Source organism: Microcaecilia unicolor, chromosome 1, assembly GCF_901765095.1.
Source record: "Microcaecilia unicolor chromosome 1, aMicUni1.1, whole genome shotgun sequence".
NCBI classification, from domain to species: domain Eukaryota; kingdom Metazoa; phylum Chordata; class Amphibia; order Gymnophiona; family Siphonopidae; genus Microcaecilia; species Microcaecilia unicolor.
The window spans coordinates 234,027,712-234,052,264 of NC_044031.1; the positions used below are offsets into that span (position 1 = coordinate 234,027,712).

At 41.8% G+C, this 24,553-nt stretch overlaps 1 protein-coding gene across 2 annotated transcripts in view; it reads right to left on the reverse strand.

Annotated features, from left to right (window-relative positions):
- Positions 1 to 1,101: 1,101 nt before the first annotated feature.
- Positions 1,102 to 24,553, reverse strand: part of NFX1 (nuclear transcription factor, X-box binding 1) — a 258,504-nt gene continuing 235,052 nt past the window's right edge. Inside the window, exons 21-24 of one of the 2 annotated variants that reach the window (XM_030204815.1) lie at positions 21,788 to 21,854; positions 18,649 to 18,794; positions 14,190 to 14,294; positions 1,102 to 1,455 (exon numbers count right to left, since the gene is read on the reverse strand). In XM_030204815.1, the coding sequence (XP_030060675.1) occupies positions 1,389 to 1,455; positions 14,190 to 14,294; positions 18,649 to 18,794; positions 21,788 to 21,854 (385 nt within the window). In that variant the 3' untranslated portion in view covers positions 1,102 to 1,388. Of the gene's footprint in view, positions 1,462 to 14,189; positions 14,295 to 18,648; positions 18,795 to 21,787; positions 21,855 to 24,553 lie in introns of both variants that reach the window. The other variant, XM_030204808.1, reaches the window with a different exon arrangement.

The window sequence follows — 24,553 nt, forward strand, 5'->3', positions numbered from 1 at the left end:
TCTTTAGGGCTACTGAAGTAATGACAGAAAAAGTAAGTGATACAAATGGTTAAGCTTTCAAGACATAAAGAGTACCACTAAACTAATAGCAACTATTTAAAAGAAACACTGAGAGAAAAATCTGCAGCTTCCAGGTGAAAAGTAGGAATTTGTAGTAAACAGAAGTTGCACTATCACAAGTGCTTGATATGTATTGGGCATAATACCTCAGTGGGCAAACTGGGTGATTACCAGAGGTATATGTCTCGGTATGTATAAAAGTAGCAAAATTATGAAAGACCGCCCTGAAAGTGTCAGATTTGAAAATTCAGTTCAAGCCAATGCATTCTATATACCAAAAGTATATAAATGAGTTGTAGACTTTTTAACGTAGTAGAAAATTGACTTTGGGTATTTTGGGTCCATTTCATGAAATCTACTTCAGAGGTTCTATAGTCTTTTATATGCCCCTGTGTAACCAGTCCAGTATGTCACTTGACACTAAGAGAATTTCTAGCCAGTTAACAGGAGGACTGGTTATCAAAGGACTTTGGGCAAAGTTTACAAAGAGTAAAAATTGCTCAAATGTTTTTTTTTTTTCTTTTACCTATTTAAGCAAGAACTAGTGATTACATTATTTATCTAAATATAGCTAGGCCTTCAGCCATGACTATCTGCTAGTGCTAATAAGCAACAGAATCAAGCCACTCTGGCAATAAATCAGGTTTAAACTAACCTGTTACATATTTTTTAAACAAGTGCAGTTGGCTTCATTTAACAAAATAGGGGGATGTACATCACTGACATTACCCTAAGTAATTCCATATCCAGTTCTTTCCAACAGATAACTTGCAAAAACAGGGGATGCCAGATTACATGGAGAACTACATTGGTAGAGTAAATCCACAAATCATCTTTGACACACACCCTGGTGCTAAAAGGATTAAATATCTCACATTACCAAAAGTAAAGACTGAATAAGGGGATAATGGCTTATCTTGCATTAGGTAGAGTACATATTGTTTGTTTACGACTCAGGGGTGTCCAACCTTGGCCCATGCCAGGCTGGGTTTTCAGGATTTCCACAATATGCATGAGATCTATTTGCATACAATGGAAGCACCTCATGCAAATAGATCTCATGCATATTCATTGAGGAAATCTTGAAAACCTGACTGGATTGTGGCCCCTGAGGGTGGAGATTGGAGAATCTTGGTTTACGTCATGTCCATAAAGTATTTCACCTAAATTTAAACAGTGCTTTTCAACTTCATGGAAAACAACTGTCCCCTGGACAGTAAAGTAGTCCATAGACTGCTCAGGCACAAAAGGTGGATTAATTGAAAAATCGGTATCTTCTCTTCCCCATCTGTGACATATACTGTAATTGAAAGTCCTGTGATGAACATTTAGTCTTGAACATCGAAGTAATCAATCACTGGTTCCTCTTTCACTGTTTTCTGTAAACCGCTGTTTCTAGAACTCAGGAAAAAAAAAAAAAAAGGAGTATCACATTTTCATTGAATGATTTTCCACTACCCAAACACATTACTAGAAAAAGTTAAGTAGAAGCCTCTGTTTGAATCTGTCTTACTGGTGTTCACTTCAGTATTTACCAAAAGTGACATCTCTGAAAACACTATAGATGGTGTTCCCTTTTATTCAAAGGCAATCTTAATGATGGGCCTGTAAAGCACTATTTGTAAAGTTCAAAATGTGTTAACACTTCATTTGACTAAATAAGGTAGGAAAAGTATGCATCACCCACCCGTTTGCTATCTGCAATGTAGAGACTGCATATAAGGTTGCAAATTTCAATCATCAGTGCCCTCTACATTGAAATTAGTGACTTACTGCACACATGAAACATGAGCACAATTCAAAGTTTGTAAACTTCCTCAAATCAAAAAGGGACACAACATACCTGAACAGCACTGCAATATAACACAATATAAGTAAACTCTTTACTTATCTCAGACAGCCCAAAACCTTCAGGGCTGCAGTCAGTGGGCACATAGGAGCCAACTTTTCAAAATGATTGGGGGTACTGAAATTTCTTTTTTTTTTTTTTTTTTTTTTTTTACAGGTGGTGCATTCCCTCCTTCCCTCCTCCCTTCCCCCTCTCCTTCGAGTTCCAGGCCCCGCCCTCCCTCCCTCCCTCCAAGTTCCAGGCCCCCCCTCCCTCTCTCCGAGTTCCAGGCCTCCCCCCTCCCTGCAGTCCCAACCCCAGCCCGACCTCTTCTCCCACAACAGTCCTCTGACGGTCCATTCTCGCCTTCCTGCGTGCTGCCCAGAATTTTAAAAGTCTTACCTTGGGGTCCCAGCGGCAGCAGTGAAAGGCGAGCAGGCTCAGCGCTTCAGCTTTCCCTTCTCTCTCAGCTCTGGTCCCGCCCTTGTGGAAACAGGAAATGAGGGCGGGACCTGAGCTGAGCAGAGAAGGGAAGGCTGAAGTGCCGACCCTGCTTGCCTTTCACTGCTGCCGCCGGGATTCCGAGGTATGACGACTTTTAAAATTCTGGTGGCACGCAGGAAGGCGAGGGCGGACTGGCGGAGGACTGTTGAGGGAGAAGAGGCCGGGCAACAGGCAGGTCGGGCTGGCTGGGAACTTCAGGTTCCGACTTCCGGCGGGTGAAAATATTTGGGGTGCTCAAGCACCCACTGAGTCGGCGCCTATGAGTGGGAACCCTCTGTTACCCAAATAGTACACGTTTTGATTATATCTGCCTCAGGGGCTTGTGCTGAATGACTGCCCAAAGCTAACTCTGCTACAACACATGCTGAAGTATATAGTGTTCTCCATGGACATCGATCATCTAGCCACACAGTTCAAGCGTCGCCTCAGTGACGTCACCAACCCAGTCCTTCACAAAGCACAGAAAACTCAAACGGAGCTCTCTGCACATGTCCCTGCCTTCCCGCCACTAATAGCCACTATATATATATTGAATGCTCAATCATCCCACCTTAGTTTTTTTTTTTTTTTTTTCCGCAGTGCGGATCGACCCGAGCTGTTTTTATTTTTCACTTATTTTTACACTAGTAAAAAAGGCCCGTTTCTAACACAAATGAAACGGGCGCTAGCAAGGTTTCCCTTGGAGTGTGTATGTTTGAGAGAGTGTGTGAGAGAGTGACAGTGAATGTGTGAGTGTGACAGAGAGTGAGACTGGGTGCGAGTGTGTCTCTGAGAGAGAGAGAGTGTGTGTGTGTGAGAATGAGAGTGTGCGCCATGGGCCCCCTCCCTTCCTCCCAGTTCCAGGGTCGTCCCACTCCCTCCGAGTTCCAGGGTCGTCCCACTCCCTCCGAGTTCTAGGGTCGTCCCCCCTCCCTCCGAGTTCCAGATTCCCCCATCCCTCCCAGTTTCAGGGTCCCCCTCCCTCCCTCCAAGGTCCAGGATCCCCCCTCCCTCCCAATGCCCCTCCCTTCCTCCCTCCCTCCTTTCCAGTTCCAGCACCCCCTCCCTCCGAATTTTAGAAGTCATCTTCACTTCTCTCTCTCTGGTCCCGCCCTCATTTCCTGTTTCCGCGAGGGCGGGATCAGAGCTGAGAGAGAGACAGAAGGGCCGAGCCTGCACACCTTTTACCGCTGCTGCCGGCCGCCGTAAACCTGACTTGGCAAGTGAAGATGACATTTAAAATTCGGAGGGAGGGGGCCTGGAACTGGAAGGGAGGGAGGGAGGGAGGAACAACGACACCGTCATGCGTGTGACGTCGCGTTCCTTTGCCTGGCAACTCTACAGTGTTCCGTTCCAGTGATTGGTCAGTGCTGTTTGTGACGAACCCGGAAGTACGTGACGTCAGGAGATGGGTACAGCCTTACAGGCAGCACGAACCCTTCAAAGTCTCACTGCCACGGAGTCAGCTTCAGAACGCTGGAGGTGCTTTTTATTATATAGGATAATTATTTTATCGGTTTTTATTTACAATTCTGACAAAAATTTTATTTCTAATTATCAATTATTTTTCTATATCTACTTTAGTTGTTTTCAGTCTTAGTTGTTTCAAGCTCTTTTGAGCAGGGACTGTCTTTTCATCATGTTCAATTGTGAAGTGCTGTGTACGACTGGTAGCGCTATAGAAATGATTTATAGTAGTAGTAGTAGTACAAAAGAGTCCTCTCTCAGGTGATGTTTTCTCAAAAAAGGTCTTTATTTCAAATCAATAAAAACCCGACACGAATCATGTTTTGGCCGTAAAGGTCTGTGCAGCAGCACTCTGTATGCGATTTCTCAGTTAACCGTTTGTCAGTTTGATCTACAAGATCAATTTCTGTATTGGAAATCAATAGACCCCTGACGCAGGCCTTTATGGCCGAAACACGATTCGGGTTGTTTTTATTAATTTGAAATAAAGACCTTGTTTGAGAAAACATCACCTGAGAGAGGACTCTTTTGGATCCACTGTTTGTGTGTTTTGGCTTTCAGTTCTCCTGTGGAGAGATCACCTTCAGTGGGTGTTGGCTTAGTAGTAGTAGTAAACATGACAATCAGATACTGATATCAAGTGTGGTTTCTTTTGATATTTCAATATACAATTTGCAGTTCACAGAAAAGGACAGATAAATTCTCAAAATCTACACCACATAGTATTTAATTTCTACCTAGTTTAGCTTTCCATTTCCACATGCAGACATTTATACTGGATAATTTTGTACGCATTAACAAAACAGAGGGTAATACCGCATACAAATATACAACAGAAAAACAAAAAGCCAACACTGGGCCTTCAAGAAAGAGATAATTGCCGACCTTTATTGTGGAAAATACCCGACACGGGCCGTGTTTCGGGGTCTGACATTAAAACACAAAGATATAATTGTGACTACAGACAAAAGTATACATTCATAAAATGGTAGAATAAAAAGATGGAATAGGAATTAAAAATTACAAAATGCACAAAACCTCAAAACAACTATTGAATGATATACATAAAAGTTAAAAGCATAAAGCAAACCAAAACAAACGAGGACCAAAATCTTTTATATAAGAATATCAGTACAGATGCAGAGGACAAATTTATGGACTTGATAATCCTACTGCTCTATGAAAGTAATACAAACCTAATGCAGATTTTTTTAGTTTAATAATGTTCTTCAAGTTCACATTGTCACAGTCTTGACGCTTTCTCTTATTGTAATAATTTAGCTACTTTGTTAAATCATTTAATAACAGCACATGTAGCCGTGGGTTCTATGGGTATTCAGTAACTCCAAGATTGAACAAACTCCTCGACAAACTTCAGACTGCACAAAATACTGCAGCTAGACTCATATTTGGAAACGCGAAATATGAGAGCGCCAAACCCCTCAGAGAAAAATTACATTGTCTTCCACTAAAAGTTCGTATTGCTTTCAAGATCTGCACCTTAACCCATAAAATCATCCATGGAGAAGCTCCTTCATACATGTCAGACTTAATTGACTTACTGGCACGAAACATCAAATGTTCATCACGTACCTTCCTAAACCTCCACTACCCTAATTGTAGAGGACTCAAATATAAATCATTACACGCATCTACCTTCACATACCTCTGCACAAAAGCATGGTATAAACTACCAAATACTATAAAAATAACACGTGACTTGACAGACTTCAGGAAATTATTGAAAACGCACTTGTTCGAAGAAACTTACAATAAGAATCCTCCTTAACAACTTGAGTATTCAATATCTAAACCAACCACTTACTGATCCCTCTGAATTGATTATATTAATCATATTATCATTGGCCATTATATTTTACTGCTCTTTATTATGTGTTATGTAAATCTTTCTACAGACATATCTTCCTTCTTTCTTACATAGTAATATGTTAAAGTAGAACAAACCTCTTACTCTGTTCATAATTACATCTTTTGCAATATAATGTAAGCCACATTGAGCCTGCAAATAGGTGGGATAATGTGGGGCACAAATGCAGCAAATAAATAAATAAAACTTTCCAGTTCAGTATTTTGCCTTCATATCTGTTGTGTCATGTGTTTTTCATGTGTGATAAAGATGCAGTATTCTGCTAGTGTGTAGTATTTGCAGCCCTTTTTGTTTTGTTTTTGTTTCACTAGGTTGTGTACTGGTGTTTTAGAGCCTGGTGTAATTATAGTGCTGCCTTTCCATGCATAATGTTGTAGCTCGTCCTGTCCTTGGAATTAGTGCTGTTATGGTTTGGTAAGGTTATGAGTGTGTTTTTGCACAAGTTTGTGTATAGTGTTTTGCAGTGGATAGATTGTGTGTTGGCCTTACTGAGGTGGTACCAAAACATCAGAAAGGGTGTAGAGCCTAAATCATGAGACACTACCTCTTGAAGGATCTACATATGGTCGTTAATAAAAGGAGCTCATTGTGAACACTATCCACCTAAAAGGGTGTTTTGTGGCTCTACATGAGAATTGTGATATTATGATCCCTTGTTTCACATCGTTGATGGTCTGCATTTTCCGTATGGGTGGTATATTGGTGTATTAGGGTCTGCCCAGTGTAATATTTATGGTACAGTAAGGTTCTGAGTGTGTTTTTGCACAAAGCTGTGCATAGTGTTTTGCAGTTGAGCAATTGTGGTTAGTATATGCTTTGAGAAACCACTTTATTCTTTGACATATGATACATATCTAATGTCTAAATGTAATACAAGGTATTAATTGTGACTATTTTATTTTTACATATTTTTTTTCTGTGTTGTCAGACTATTATGGAGGTAAGTTCTGCCCTTGGCCCAACCCCTAACCCCACCCCCTTTAACCTCCCCAAACAGTTGGGCCACCGACCGCCTATGGACGTTAGAGCATATTGCCCACTACGTTGTGATTGTCCGTTTAATCATACAGAACGTCGTCTGCGATTTTTGGCGTTTTTTTTTTCAGAGACAGAATTCTTTTTGATTAAATGGATAATCACAGCGTAGTGGGCAATATTTCCACCATTCCACTGTTGCTTTTTTTCTGTTTCTGTTTATGCTTGTATGCTGTTTTTACCCTCTCTTCTGTGACTGAGCCTGAATCTGACCACATATATAATTTTACGGATGTTGAGTACTTTACTTGTCCACTCTGAGTGGATATCTGCTTACAATATTCCATGTTTCCGTGGCTTAGATAATCCTATAAGTCGTCAACAGTTTACTCAATGTTTTTGTGACACCTCTTCCTTTTTCTGGCCACAGTATGACCTTTCAGTTGTGCCTTCAAACTTCTTATTCGTTCTCAATATTTCTTATTCCTACAGTTATCTATTTTCAAAAATATGACTGGGAAATTGTTCTACAGTAGCTGTTCTATAACATTTCTGTTTTCCAATTACTGCTATATATATATTATATATAAAAATTTGGCATCTTATGATGCTTCTTTGCACTCACCTACGGTTTTCTTAACTCCAGCTGTTGCTTCATTCCTTCTTCCTCCAGCATTCTTTTCCTATATAATAATTCTCACCTCCAATGTTCTGTCTTGCCTGGGACCGTGGCTCCCTTGGAGTTGGTCTGCTAGGCTCAGTAGATCAGACTGATGTCACTGGCCGCATTATGACGTGATCCTAGCAGACCAACTCCGAGGGAGCCACGGTCTCAGACAAGACAGTGTTGGAGGTGAGAATTAGTGGTAGTGCTGCTGAAGGAGCTCCGGTAGGAAAATGTGGAGTGCGAGGAGCGGCGTCTGTGGCACCGCGGCAAAACCGGAAGTGGTGAGTCAAAGATAATGGCGCCGCAAACACCCCCTCCCCCTTCTGTCGTTTCAGGGCACCCCCTTCCCCCACTCTGTCGTTTCAGGACCCCCCTCCCCCCCTCTCTGGCCCTCCCCTTCGTAAGAGCCGGCTGCTTAAAACTTACCTCCTGCACGCAGGGACGCCGCTTCAGACAGCCTTTTCTTTCGCTTCTGTTTCAGCTGTTCCTGGAACAGCTGAAACACAAGCAAAAGAAAAGGCTGTCTGAAGCGGCGTCCCTGCATGCAGGAGGTAAAAAGTTTTAAGCAGCCAGTTCTTACGAGGGGGAGGGCCAGAGAGGGGGGACGGGGGTCCTGAAACGACACGGGGGAGGGGATTCCTGGAAATCCACTGGAAGGGGAGGGGCGGGTCCTGGAACTGGAAGGGGGTCCTGGAACTCGGAGAGGGGGGAGGTGGAGCGGGAAGGGGAGGGGGGATGGGAAGAATTGGGAGGGGGTCCTGGAACTCGGATGGGAAGAAGTGGGCGGGGTTTCTGGAACTTGAACTGGGGTGGGAGGGGGAAGGGGAGGGGGGTTCTGCAAACTCTCGGTCTCAGTCTGTGTATCACACACATACTCTCGCACACACTCTCTCTCTCACACACACTGTATCTGTGTAAAACACACTCTCTCTCACACACACTGTATCTGTGTGAAACTCTCACACACACTGTATCTGCGTAAAACACACTCTCTCTCACACACACTGTATCTGTGTGAAACTCTCACACACACTGTATCTGCGTGAAACAATCTCTTTCTCACACACACTGTATCTGTGTGAAACACACTCTCTCTCTCACACACACTGTATCTGTGTGAAACACACTCTCTCTCTCTCACACACTGTATCTGTGTGAAACTCTCACACACACTGTATCTGCGTGAAACTCTCACACACACTGTATCTGCGTGAAACTCTCACACACACTGTATCTGCGTGAAACAATCTCTTTCTCACACACACTGTATCTGTGTGAAACACACTCTCTCTCTCACACACACTGTATCTGTGTGAAACACACTCTCTCTCTCACACACTGTATCTGTGTGAAACACACTCTCTCTCTCTCACACACTGTATCTGTGTGAAACACACTCTCTCTCTCTCACACACTGTATCTGTGTGAAACACACTCTCTCTATCTCACACACTGTTATCTGTATGAAACACACACTCGCACCCAGTCTCACTCTCTGTCACACACACACACTCGCACAGTCATTCTCTCTCTCACACATACACACTCGCACAGTCACTCTCTCTCTGTCACACACACACTCGAACAGTCACTCTCTCACACACACTCTCTCAAACATACACACTCCGAGGAAAACCTTGTTAGCGCCCATTTCATTTGTGTCAGAAATGGGCCTTTTTTTACTAGTTATCTATATTTTGCTTTGTACTACATCCTTTGACCTCCTGTCTCATAGGACATCTTTTTTCTCAGTAGACTAAGCTTACTATTTTCCTACTAGGGCTGTACTGACAATTATCATTCTGTTCAAATATTCCTTATCTCAGCACATAGAAGAACTATATGGAGATCAGGAGTTCTTCCGACATGTTTTTACTAGATAATACTAAAAGCAAATAGATCGGGTTTGGGTTTTTTTTTTTTTACAAAACACTATTATATTCTGGATACCTATTCAGTAGACTCTGCAAAAAATGTTTATTTTCACTAACTGGAGGCGTCAACTCACCACCTCCTCCATTTCAATGAAACAGTCCTATTAACAGTGCATATGCATATGTTTGGTACTCTTGTTTGGACTGTTCCCTTTTATAGCTTGGGAGTCTTCAACTGTGTGGCTAGATGATCCATGGAGAAAAAAATAGTTACTTACCTGTAACGGTGGTTCTCTGTGGACAGTAGATCATCTAGCCACACATACCCACCCTCCCACCCAGAGTTGCCGCCAGCTTTTTCATGAACTAAAGTGGGATGATTGAGCATTCAATATATATAGTGGCTATTAGTGATGGGAAGGCAGGGAAATGCGCAGAGAGCTCAGTTTTAGTTTTCTGTGCTTTGAGAAGGACCAGGTCGGTGACGTCACTGGGGCGACGCTTCAACTATGTGGCTAGATCTACTGTCCACGGAGAACCACCGTTACAGGTAACTATTTTTAATGGCACTCTGGTGCTCATGGCAGCATACGTTTCCTGTTTTATTGTGATGACATCATCACAACACTATTGTCAAACAGCTCCTCAACCACTTCAGTGTGTTAGAATGTAGCAGAGTTATCTTTAGGAAGTCATTCAACTCGAGTCCCTGAGGTACAACTAGTTACTTTTCAAATGTTTATTTTATTCTTTCAGTATGACATTTATTAAAAAAAAAAAAACTTATAAAATGAATCCTTAAACATCTGTCCAAAGTGGTAGAGAATAACAAAACTGAACCCACCAATATTAAAAATAACATATTTAAAAAAACAAATAACCAAAATTAAGACTAGCTGTTTATCTGACCACAAGCGAATTCTAAAATAAGGTGATCTTTTGGTCAGCTATCAATAATTCTAAAACCACACATTTTCATGTTTATATTTCATTTATTTATAGATAATCAATTGTCTCACATCTAAGTGGTTTGCAGAAATGACATAGAGGCCCTTTTACTAAGCTGTGGTAAGCAGTAACGTGTGCTTACCATGGTAAAATGGCTTTCTGCGGGGTACACTGAGGTGTCCTGTGGTAATTTCTGGATGTGCACACACTGGGGGCCGGTGGGGTGGAAAGTGGGCATGTCTGCGCTAATCAGTACAGTTACATTACCGCATGCTAACTGATTAGGGCACGATTAGCAAGTGAGTCCTTACCGCCAACAAAACAGATGGCTGGAAGGGCTTTTTGCCACAACTTAGTTTAAACCCCCTGGTGGCAGAGCAAGGTATTACACTCAAACACACCAGTATCAAATTTCAGGGTTGTAAGATTTCAACAACTTTGTCTTCAAAAATATCAGATAAGTATGACAGCTTAACAGATAAAAACTTCCACTTAGAACTATTCACACAAATGTATTAAAAAAAAAGTTAGACTCTTTAAATTATATCTCTTTTTGTCTTTCAGATTTCACACCTCAGACACACAAGGATTCCGCATCAAGTATGTTTTCTCTTGCTCTCATTTTCTTTTTATATTTCTCTCTCATCTATCTTTCTGCTTCTCTTTACATTTTTTCCCTTTCTGTGCACACTTTCAGGAAAAATCTCAGTCACTTAGCTGTTCCTCCTCTTCCTAGGGCTCTCTTGGGCACCTTGCAATGACAGTTCTCCAGCAAAGACTTTCCTCAGATAAGTATGCACAACTTCTTTCTTCTTCCTACTCCCTGACTTTTAAAACTCAAAAAGAGATCCTAAGCCTTAGCTAGACATCAGTAGATGGGGGGAGAGAGGAAAAGGAATGGGACTTGATAGACTGCCTGTAGTTTTTGCAACTACATTCAAAGTGGTTTACACAGATGACACCCTCATCTTGAATGTGGGTTTATTTTCCTTATCTAGCTTTCACAAAAAAATAAAATACATAATTAGATGGCTCCTGACTAAACCCACCCAAGTATTAAGTAAAATTTTCCTACATATACTTGTCCATTAACACTTTTAACTCATTTAGTTCAGGGACTTACATTCCTCTTCCAAGAACCACTCTTTTCCATAAATACACCAGCTTATATTGGCAGAACTTCTTAACTGCAGTTCTAATACCCTTGGCGCCCTTTTACTTTCGAACATCAGTTTCATATATATATTTTTTTTTTTTACAAAACTTAAGTTCTAGACAACTGATTGCCAAGGCAACAGCCTAAATACATCTGTAAACACTGAACTACCTATCAGTGTTCCCTTTAGACCTATGAACTCCTTTCCTCAGAACTCAGGAGGTTCCTAGCCTATAGCTTTTCTGAAGAGAATTAACTATTCACATCTCTCACAACTTCATAACCTTTGCCAGCACTCCCAGCTGACATTTCCGGTCAAGACATGAATAGCACTCATTCATCCTTACAATACCCTCATTTTTAAAGCCAGGTCTTACTGATAATCAGGCCAAAAACTCTCTCTGTATAGCCCTGCCCTAGAGCACTGAAATTTCACAGTATAAGCATTCTGGCTATAATACACAGAGTTCTCATTTAATATATAATATTTCTTCTTTTCATTCACTTGAGAGTCCACTAATTCACCACAGGACTCTCTTCACTCATCTGCAGCTCTTCACTGTCACTTCACACTGGAACCTAAAACTAAAATCATTTACGTGCACCGATATTTTCCAAGAGCGCCCTGATAACCACAAATCAGAACTCTTGTAAGTTCTTTGACAATTTTTAAGGTTTAACGGGGATTAATGTAACGCTTTCATCAAAGTCCCCCCTCCCAACTGACAACAGGTAACAGCAGCAGCAAGAATGTTTTTCCTGATTACCAGGGAGAAACTGCAAGCACGTGCATTCCTTCACTGACATCCACAACATTCCACAGCCTCTATACTATAGATTTTAGAGAATGACAGGGGGACAGAGCCCGTAGGGACGGGGACAAACTTTGTCCCCATATCACTCTCTACTTTGAAGGTTGTTAATGAATTGGGCAGTTATTTATGTTCGAGTGATGCAGACGACTATATTTCGATTTTTTGGAAAAACAAGCAAAAGTGCTGGCCAATTGCATGGGGAATCCTGTGCATTCCTGCTACCAGCACATTGTCTGAGAAGACATTTTCTATTGCAGGAAGGACTGTGGAAGACAGGAGAGCTAGACTGAATTCTGAGACTGTTGATGACTTGTGATTCATCCACATATTAAAAAATCATAACAGTGTTTCATAGGGCATATTTCTCCCCCAATAGGGCTTACAGAGTGGGTTGTATTTTATACCCCTGGACATTTTAACAGGGTGAATTAGGGTTCCTTGGGATATTAGAAAATGTTTGATGCTTCCGCAGATGAGGCAGAGCCCATGGGGACAGGGACAGAGCCTGCGGGAGTGGAGCAGGGCCTGGGACAGAGCCTGAGGGAATGGGGCAGGGCCAGGAACAGGGCCTGTGGGAATTGGGTGGGGACAGGGATGGAGACAGAGCACACAGGGAGGGGACAAACTTTGTCCTCATGTCATTCTCTACTACATTTATCTTCACATTACAGCAAAAAAACAAAACAAAAAAATCCCTAAAACAAAACAAAAATAAACGACAACAAAAACAACAACAATATCCCATCTCCCTACCTTGTCAGAGTTCCCCTGGATTCTTCCACACCCCTCACTGATTGCTAACCAGCACTCTCCCTGATTCACAGCTCTGCACAAACACTGAACTGCCCCACTTCTCCTGAAGCCCCAGTACTGCCTGCCTGCATGGAAAAGGGGCAGGGAGAGAGACCCGGGAGCTTTTATTTTTTTTAACTCTGGTAACATTTATTTATTTTATTTATTTTTGTTACATTTGTACCCCGCGCTTTCCCACTCATGGCAGGCTCAATGCGGCAGGCAATGGAGGGTTAAGTGACTTGCCCAGAGTCACAAGGAGCTGCCTGTGCCTGAAGTGGGAATTGAACTCAGTTCCTCAGGACCAAAGTCCACCACCCTAACCATTAGGCCACTCCTCCACTACATTAGTAAAATGACCCCTTACATAGATAAGCAAGGCAAAAGATAAATATGAACAGCAAGGCAAGAGATAAAATATGCACAGCAAAGCAAGAGATAAACATGAACAGGACATATAAGTAACTCAGTGGCAACACCATACTTATGTTTTCTCTAAAGAAGTTGGCTAGGATCTTGGATCTTTATTGTATGTATTTCTAATATGTTTTTTGCCATTTTATTTTCTTATCATAGACATTTTTTGAAGTGATTGAAGTCATAAATTTGCTAAAAATTAAAAAAAAAAAAAGGTTGGCCAGGAATATGCATTTATGAGAGTCATTCAATGTAAAAACACACCCTCTCCAAAGGACATCATAGGATGTGATACCCGCAAGCAAGCCTTCTCAGGAGCAGCCCCCACACTGGAATGCACTCCCTGAAAGGCTTCATTTAACACAAGACTATATTTTAGGATGCCGGTGAAAGTTTGGCTCTTCAACCAGGCCTTTAATGGAAGGAGTAAATAACATGGGCTGCGCATATCACAGCAGGACATGTTCACCCACTCCTACCCCAGGCAAGATAATGTTCAAGCATCTTTCTGATCTCATTTGCAACTCTCTTTAAACTAGTCCCTTATTTTTTTTTACTCCAAGTTACTCTATCTTATCTATACGTCCCATCTTTGCTTATACCCTATGCTGTCTATTAAAATGTTTTATTGTGCTGGCATTGTAATTAATGTAGCATACTATGCCATACTTTGTATTGTTTGTATATTTTTACTGCTGTAATTGTCTATTGCTTATGTTTGACTTAATCATGCCATACACCGCCTTGAGTAAATTCCTTCAAAAAGGCGGTAAATAATTCCTAATAAATAAATAAATAAAAATAAATAACTGTGCTCACCTATCTGGCTGATGCCTGTAGTGAGGGATAGGTGGTGGAGGCCTTGTTTGCATCTCTCTCTCTATCACTAGAGTGAGGGGAATGCTTGGGCACATTGACTTCCCCCTGTAAAAGAAACCATGAATCATGAAAGAAAGATTACAAACTTACTAGCAAAGACATTTATACAATATCATGAGCCCAATGTCTAACACCTTTTAGCTACAATAGCCACTGTTGAAATCAATAGCTTTTTAAGTTCATTCTAAATACTCCCTAACAGTCTTGCCCAAGAACTCTATAAATCAGGGAAATACTGACAGGCCCAGATGCAGTGATATGAAAAAGTTTCCCCCCCTTCTGATTTCCTCTACTATTGCATATATGTCACACTGAATGCTTCCTGATCTTTAAGCAAGAAATAATATTGTTACTGAGAGTTAGGGCCAGATGCACAAAGTTTAACGTGCTATTAATATTTGCTTTAGTCTGGTTCTAGCCAGTCTGGAACCTAGACTCAACACTTATGCTGACCCCTCAAATCCAAGCCACCTTCAAGAGCTGCTTCTATCATTTGCAACAACTGCACTGCCTCTCTCCATACACCGTGAAGGCAAGTCTTGTCACAGTTGCGTATACCATGATAACATCAAGACTGGATTAGTGTAATGCACTTTACACTGGTCCGACTACAAAAAGCTTGCACTAGCTCCAATTGATTCAGAATGCTGCAGCAAGACTAATAGAAGTTTGTAAGTGATGTGACCACAACACAATAAAGGGCTAAATTTAAAATCCTATGTCTGATCTTCAAGATCCTTAAAGGAAACGGCTCCGAGTACTTGAACAAGATCTCCTTCTACACACCTCCAAGGTCACTAAGGTCCTCCCCACGGAGTATCCCAAACCACACCCTCTCCAAAGAGCATCACACAATGTGATACCCGCCAGTGAGTCTTCTCCAGAGAAGCCTCCACACTCTGGAATGCACTCCCTGAAAGGCTTCACTTAACACAAGACTATCTCTACTTCAGGAAGCAGGTGAAAGCTTGGCTCTTAACCCAGGCTTTTAACTGAAGTAGTAACTATTTGCTAGTCACACACACAAGGTGCAACACCAGTTGCACACACTGTAGTAGGACTTGCTTATCCACTCCTATTCTAGCTGAGACTATATTCATGCACCTTTCTGACTTTGAGTGCAACTCTTAGACCCTCAATTTCTTACTCTATCTTATCTATCTATATGTTTCATCTTTGCCTACACCCTATGCCATCTATCAAAATATTTTATTGCATATTGTGTTGTTGACATTGTAATGTAGCATACTATGCCATACCATGTATTCTTATTTGAATATTTTTACTGCTTTGTCTATTGCCTATGTTTGATTTATTCTTGTCATACACTGCCTTGAGTGAATTCTTCAAAAAGGATGTAAATAAATACCAATACATAAATAAAACATGGAAATGTGGTTGTCCATATGAATCAAGACTAATGTGTCTTGGAACAGACAGACAAGGACAAGATGGGCACAGAATAATGGTTCAAAGCATCAAGAAGAAGTGTTTTGAAGCTTGACCATGTCCCTTGGGTGACGTGAGGATCCATGTGAGTTCATCTTGTGTTGGGAGAAATCTATGCTTAGGACAGTTTGATATTCCAATGAAGCAAAAGGGAAACCTATGGATTCTGAAAGCTTGAGTATACTGGATTTACTAGAATTTAAGGTCCCATTAAGGCCATCTTATTTTCAGTGACACAAATAAGACTACATGGGAAGCAGCAGCTATGAAGAGGCCCTGGCCATGACTGTCATTTATATCTAAATGAAGCACATGTGTGGTCAGAAGCTGCAGCCTGTCCCTTTGTCAAAATGTTTTCACTTGAACTGTACAATGGTGCCTGTACATGAAATCTTGTTTGCAGGGATAGATTTCTGAAAGTTGATGAAGTCCACACTTTGAAGCAAATAAAATTGTTTTTTTCCTGAGGGCTAAGGGAAAAGGGATTTGATATACCACCTTCCTGTGGTACAATCAAAGCGGTTTACATTTATTATATGCAGGTACTTTCTTTGTCTTCTGTACCTGGGACAATGGACGGTTAAGTGACTTGCCCAGAGTCACTGGGAATTGAACCCAGTTCCCCATGTTCTCAGCCCATTAACCAACCATTATGCGCTACAATAGAGTAAGCACTTCCAAAGTAGCTACCAGTAGCTATTTGTCAAGATGTGGAAAGACTAGATGACCTTGCTTGTGTAGGTGAGTGGTCACAAAAGAGCCATTTCATGAAGAAAGGCCAAAAGAAAGAACTTTGTATTCATAGTGACCTGTATGAAGCATAAAGCAGTATTTTATGTAATGCAGAAGTATCAGGTTGTGTGTATAAGGATCCTCAAGATCCAATGTACACTGCCAGTCTTATTTCTTTAGGGATATACCATGGAGTGAACAGTAGAGCACTTATCTTGAAATTCTCCTTCACTCCTTTTAAGAGTGATATCCAGCACTATAGTGGACTAAGATTAAGCTGTCAGTGCCAAAGAGTGAGATCTATCACGAAGAGATTCTCATATAGGATCAACTTGTACCCGGGAAGCAAAAGTACTGTATGCCAAGAAAGATTATAAACTATCTACGCACCAAAACCTGTTGGATCATTATTATTATTATTTGCATTTGTATAGCGCTACCAGATGCACGTAGCGCTGAACACCTGATACAAAGAGACAGTCCCTGCTCAAAAGAGCTTACAATCTAAATAAAAGCTAATAGGAGAACAGGGACTTAGGGGCCCTTTTACAAAGGTGTGGGGGGCTAACACACAGGGAGCGCACACCAATCAGCACTACTGCCAGAGGAACATGTGCGCCCAGCAGTAATTCCGATTCCCATGGTAGAAGATAATTTTCTATTTTCTACTGTGGGGGGGGGGGGGGGGGGGGGGGGGGGGGGGGGTGTTCAGCGTGCCCACGTTGGAGCATGCTGCATGGTTACTGTTAGGTTAATGGGTAGTGGGTAAGGGCTCAGGCCACAAATAGGCACACACTAGTTTTAATATTAGAGCAGGTCCATTTCCCGGCCCATAAAAAAAATAGCCTTTTTCTCAGCCATGATAAAAAAAAAATGGCCCAGCACATGCCGAAAAACACACCCACACTACCACAGGCCACATTTTACTGCAGCTTTGTAAAAGGACCCCTTAGTTACAAGCAGAGAACACCTTTCAAACAGCACTCAGTTTTCTCTACAGTCACCACCGAAATACCTCATTCATTTCAATGTGACTGCAGGGAAACCTGATTCTATTTGTAAGGCTGCCTGTGCTTGTAACTAAGGGCCTGTTCTTCTATTTTATATTTCATAGAATTTAGTGCTTAGATGGTGGGAGTTGAGCTTTTAAGGGTAATTTGTTTTATTTTCATAAGTTAAATTTGAAATTCCCCTCCTTGGTGCTGCATGTTATATAGTGTTCTGCTATTTCCACAGATATTAGACTGCCCCCAATTTGATTGACTGCACTTTTTGTCCTTTAGATTGTAAGCTCCTTTGAGCAGGGACTGTCCTTCTTTGTTAAATTGTACAGCGCTGCATAACCCTGGTAGCGCTTTAGAAATGTTAAACAGTAGTAGTAGTTATTGTTCTATTTAATCTTACTTTAATTTAAACTCTGATAGACATTTTTTTAAAGAACTCTTTTGATTTTAATCTTAGAAGCTGATATACCATAGCAAAAGGAGTCAGCATAATGGCAATAAGTGACTGGATATTGTGCTAGTAAAGTTTTTTGTTAGATAATTTTTGTTAAAAGCTTTTCTAGGGTGTTTTGGATCACTTGTGATTTTGTATTTAGATTTTTTTTTTTTGCCCCCCTTTTTTCTTCTCCTGCAAATGACAGCGTGGCCATTCCCAATTTATTTTTATATTTTTTTCTTATGTGCCCCTGATGAAGTGTGATGCCGAACATCATCATATCAGGTTTTAATGCTAATCTTATTTATGTTTGTACGCAGTTTATCAATTGGTTTAGTAAAGGTTATGTAGTGTATGTTTTTTGTGTAGTAACAAATCATTGTATTAAATTTTGGTCTAACTGCAATTGACCATTAGAAATTAGTCACATTTCAGATCCCCACTATTTTTGTTGGATTTGCTACTGGTTACCATGTATTTATTGATATAGTGGTTTGTATTATTTTATTGCAGGTTTCTGTTTATGTATGCAATGATACTATACAGTACAATAATGCATTACTCAATTTTATGCCTGTGCTCTGGTTACTCAGTTGGTATTCAGCCTCTCATACTGATGTTTATTTTCATTACACCCATATGCTCATCTTTAACCCACATTTTCAGAAAATTATTATTTTTTAATATTTTAATATTAAATAGGTAGCATTTATTTTAGCCAACGAGTATAAAAGAATATGGCTGGCTGTCAGAGGTAAAAGAACGAAGTGTAACATACTTCACTGCAGTGATGACCACGTTGCGCTTTGGTTCATTGTCATAGCTCACACTCTCTACACCATAGACCTCAGCTAAATCATGGATGACCTTGCGATGATCTCTGTTCATAGGTGGAAAGCAATGGCTCTTTTTTGTCTGCTTGCCCTGATTCAAAGGAAAAATAATGGAAAGATATGATGAGTTCCTCCTTAACGAGGGAACTGCTCCACTTTACAATACAAATATTAGAGTTCATTGGAAAAAAAACAACAAAGAAAAACACTGCTGTCATATACATTCCAAATAAGACTACAAGACCATTAATGCTAGAAACACTTAGATAATACATATTTCAACTAACTGTATCCCTGGGTCCTGTAACTCTCGCTTCTACCTACCCTCCTCTCCTCTCCTCTTTCCTCTACACATTAATTGATTTGCTTACTTTATTATTTTTGTCTATTAGATTGTAAGCTCGTTGAGCAGGGACTGTCTTTCTTCTATGTTTGTGCAGCGCTGTGTACGTTTTGTAGCGCTATATAAATGCTAAATAGTAGTAGTAGTAGTTTACGTACAACGGTATTTATAATCAGATCCTGTTGGCATATATACTTTCTTTTGACCAATTCATAAACTGAAATGATTTTCTTACATTGCTGTATTCCTAATTAAAAAATACAAACAGTAAAAGTATTAACACAAAATATTAAAAGGCTGGTTAAGTGGCAGCTAGAAACCTGAAGGGAACACCCCTCCTCCCCAGTGGAAGTGAAGTTGTATGTGGGGTAGGGGAAGAGAAAGGTATACGAAAAGAGGGAAAGAGAGAAAGTGGTACTAAGGTGACCATAGGTGAAAAGGCAAAAAATAGAATACTGCATGAAGGGTGGATAGAGATCTGGAACTATGAAAGGAAATTACAAAGATAAAGAATTGCAACACAATGACAGAGAGAGACCACAAGCAGGAAGGAATAATAGATGCAGGGCTAAACAGGGAGGGAATGGTAGGAGGGACAGAAGGATAGTCAAACCCTAAGTGAAGTGTGTTTCCCGGTGTCGACGCTTCACGGGTGCAGAATCCTTCGACGCCCCGGAGCTCCCGGTATCATGTCTAGAAGGAGACCAATGGCGATGCTTCTTAGCCTTCGCTTGATGCACGTCATCGGTACTCCTCGGTACCGACGAGGACGTGAAATCCACACACTTCCTCGGGGTCGGGTCCGAAAGTGGCCGGTCCCATTGGGGCTGCACAGCAGGAGTCTGAGGCAGGTGGAGACCCACTCGATGGCTCACTGCTCCCAGCGTGTGGTGGTCTCCGGACAGCCATTACCTGCGCTCCTGATGTCGATGCCATCTCCGGTGCCGACATCGACGCTGCCGACCGCAGTACTGATGTCGACGTTGAAGTCCCGGGCAAAGCTCCAAACAGACGGTCCCGCTGAGCTAGTCTCAACGCCTGTGTCCGCTTTTTAAGGCTATGACACAACTTACACGCGTCTGGGCGATGGTCAGGCCCAAGGCACTGGATACACCACGAATGGGGATCGGTACCTGAGATTGCCCGGTTGCATCGACCGCACTTCTTGAAGCTGCTGGGAATTCTCGATGTCATGGATGGAAAAATAGCGGCGGCGAAGTCAAAGTTCTCGATGGTGCCAAAAAGAAGGACACATGGAGAAACGCGTACTTGCGGCCTAAAAGGGCTGCGGCGGAAACGAAAGGAAACTTAAGAAAGAAAAACCTAAGAAATAAAGGATTAAAAAAAAAAAAAGAAACGGCTCCACAGAGTGAATAACGAAAGAAAAAAGCAGAAAAAGACTGCAAAACGAAGGCTCTTTTCAGTGGCACACGGAGAGATACCGCAGGCAGTCACTCCCTTACCGCGGAAAGAAAGGAACTAATCAGGACTCTCGCGCGACGGACGGGAAGATGGCCGCGCGCACTCAAAGGCTCTAGCAAGCTTTGTTGCTAGGAAGATTTCCGTTTGTGGGGGCTGCCGTGGACGTCACCCAGTCGTGAGAACAAGCAGCCTGCTTGTCCTCAGAGAAAAAAAATATCACACCGCAGAAAAATGAAGACAGGTGCTCAAGTGTTGGGCTACTGGTGGTGGGACCTGCTAGAAAATTCTATAAATCGCTAGTCAGTGTCCACACCAGGCTCCGTCGGATGATGTCACCCATCTGTGAGAATATGAAGGTCCACTTGGCCTAGAACCTTTCAGTTACAAGATGTCTTATTGATGTACTGTTGATGTTAAACATTGTAGCTGGATTGCTGGTGTATGTTTCTAGACCTGAACTTTGAAAATCGTTTTGATTGGTCTGTTAGACTAGGATGTAGGTATATCAAAAACTGTAAATAAACCAAACAACCAACTATAGAAGAGAAGGCACAGGGGCAATATAATACAGACTATTAACACTTGAGAGTCGTTAACAAACCTTTTCCAAAACAGAAAAGTTATAGAATTGAAGGACATGAAATGAAAATGCAAGTATGGAAATTTAAAAGCAACATCAAGAAATATTTTTTTCATGGAAAGGGTGGCAGATGTTTGGAATATTCTTCTGCATGATAGTGGAGGCAAAAAACAATGACAGAATTTAAAAGGCATGGGATAAACACTGAGGACCCATATAGAGCAAGAGGATGGAATAAAAGCAGAACTAAAATGAAAAGAAGGCATAGAGGGGGTTAACTTGCACAGAGTGGCAATTATAACCTTAAAAATAAAACATGGGAGGGGGAGGGGAATCTGCACAATGCAGCAGCTACAATCCTAGCCACCTTTCTGGCAGAGAGTCTTGCTGTTCTTTATCAGTCATCATTTACTATGTTATTATGCAATTAACTTCAAAGTTAGCTGCATAAATTATTTTCAATATCAACCCATGGATACATATAAGACTGGAGTTATAGAAGCCACAAACACCTAGAACATTCTACTACTACTACTACTTAGCATTTCTATAGCGCTGCTAGGGTTACGCAGCGCTGTACAAGTTTAAACATGGGGAAGGACAGTCCCTGCTTGAGAGAGCTTATGGCTGAACAAAATGAATGCAGCTCATTTCAGACCAATTACTCAAGTTACTCCAGCATTATATTAGGTCAAGTCATGTCAATCACGGAGCTGGTTTGTACATACTGATTACTTACCTTATTTACAGCTTCTACAAGTGTTTTGATTTCTCTCTCAATTTCACTGACAAACTTTAAATCTTTCCTGCAATTAGAAAAAAAAAAATCCTACATTCATATTGCAAAATTTGAAGCAACTGCAGCAGCTCTACACCACCATTTTCCAGGAAATGCCAAGACAATACAATATTAAACTACAAAAAGTAATATTTAATTTGAATTTAAGAAAGCTATGTGACCAAGAAATGGAATCTTCTGGCTAATGATACTGTGTAGGGAGTATCAGGAGATATTAAGATTACTTCTTGACCATACAGGGCACTGACCTCAAATGAGCCCCGGGGACTCACAACCAGTCAGGTTTTCAGGATATCTACAATGAATATGCATGAGATACATTTGATTTCAATGGAAATTTAGGACTCTCCCGACGGGGTTGAGAACTGGATGTTAATCATAATGCCAAAATGCATTTCTAAATAGATTTGGAATCAAAAGACTACTAGAAAAGTCTGATCCTTCAGTAGCTGAGTCACAAAGCCATGTCATATAAGAAGTGGCACCAAAGGACAATCACTTGCCTGAAGGTAGGAGGAATACCTACCTTCAGTGCCACTCAGTCAGTAAGGACAGTGCCAAAAGCAAACCATCTCCACAGCATGTCATGTCATTATTGCCTTTCATTTCAAAGTGACCCAAATTTCCAATACTGTCATACATTGTCACTGGAAATGAAGCTGTGCGTTTCATAGAATGCTTGCAACTTAATACCATCATAAGTCCAGTGACGTAGCAAGGGCGGGGCGGTGGGGGCGGTCCGCCCCGGGTGTCAGCGGGTGGGGGGGGGGGGGGGGGGGGAGTGCTCCGCTCCCGCTGCTCCCACCCTGTCCTGCCTTAAAAATCCCCTCTGAGTTCCCCCCTCCCACCCGACCTGACCCAACACACCTACCAGCTCCGTTCTTCTGCTTCCACCCTGTCCTGCCTTAAAAAATTTTTTTTCAAAGTGCCGGAGTGGCAGGCAGCACCTCAAGTCTGCCCTGCTAGTAAAAAGCTCCTCAACGTCGTCGTCGGGCCTTCCCACATTGAGTCCCGCCCTCCTCTGAGGTAACTTCCTATTACCGTGAGGGCGGGCGGGACTCAATGTGGGAAGGGCCGACGACGACGTCGAGGAGCTTTTTACTAGCAGGGCAGACGTGAGGCGCTGCCTGCCACTCCGGCACTTTGAAAAAAATTTTTTTAAGGCAGGACAGGGTGGAAGCAGAAGAACGGAGCTGGTAGGTGTGTTGGGTCAGGTCGGGTGGGAGGGGGGAACTCAGAGGGGATTGGGGAGGGTGGGGGAAGGAGCCCAGACGGGTGCCCGAAGGGGATTGGGGAGGGTGGGGGAGCCCAGATGGGTGCCCGAAGGGGATTGGGGAGGGTGGGGGAGCCCAGATGGGTTACCAGAGGGGAGAAGGGGATTGGGGAGGGTGGGGACAGACCCTGGATGGAAAGGGGGAGCATGAGGGAGGGCAGACCCTAGATGGATGAGGGAGGGCAGACGGATTGAAGGGGCAGAGAGAAAGGGCAGATGGTGGGTGGAAGGGGGAGAGAAAAAGAGGGCAGACTGGGGCAAATGGTGGATGAAGGGGCAGAGATAGAGGGCAGATGTGGATGGAAGGGAGAGAGAGGGCAGACAGTGGATGGAAGGGGCAGAGAGAGAGGGCAGACAGTGGGTGGAAGGGACATTAGAGAGGGCAGACACTGGATGGCAGAGAGAGATCGAAGGCAGATGCTGGATGGAAGGAAGACAGTGAAAAGAAGATGAGGAAAGCAGAAACCAGAGACAACAAACTGTAAATATATATTTTTATTATTTTGCTTTAGGAAATAGTATTGCAGCTGTGTTAATGTTTATAAATAGAACATGTAAATAAGGTAATCTTTTTATTGGACTAATTTTAATACATTTTGACTTAACTTTCAGAGAACAAAACCCCCTTCCTCAGGTCAGGATAGGATACTGTAACCGCACTATACTGTATTGACCTGAGGAAGGAGATTTTGGCCTCTGGAAGCTAAATGTATTAGTCCAATAAAATGGTATTATTTTATTTTCTGTATTTGTTTTATTTCTATTTGTTAATTTGTAAAGTGGTGATTGGTATTTTAGTTTTTTCAAATTTACATCTGCTGTCTTTATATTTTGCACAGTACTAGGGGACATTTTCTGTTTCTGTGGTGTTGCATTGTATGCAGAGTCTGGCATCGGGGGTTCAGTTTAATTTTTGTCTAAATAGAAAGTTTATGATTACTTATTCTATAGTGGATTAGGGTGTATCTGTGTTTGTGAAAAAGATATGGCTTTCAATTGGCATTGACTGTGCAGGATCAACGATCTGTACTATTCTGTCTGGTTTCGTTTTACAATAGGTGAATTGATGTTCTAGTGCTCACTGTAGTGTTTAAGATGCTTTCCTTTTCCTTGTATGACTCGTAGAAATGACTGCTTATGGTATGGTAGAATTGCTCTATAGGTCCTGAGTATTTTGTATTCTCGATATACCTAGTACTGGATTTGGAGGGGGGGGGGGTGTTAAAAAATGACCGGCCCCGGGTGTCAACTACCCTAGCTATGCCACTGCATAAGTCTAACATATAAAAGTAAGATCTGCATAATTTATTAAATTAGAACCTGTTATTTATACCATGCAAAATAGGTAAAGTTCTATATTCAATTTACAATGCACAGACTATCTGAAAAACCTTAACACAGTCGTGTTCTCTAAACAAAAGCCAATTCCAGAA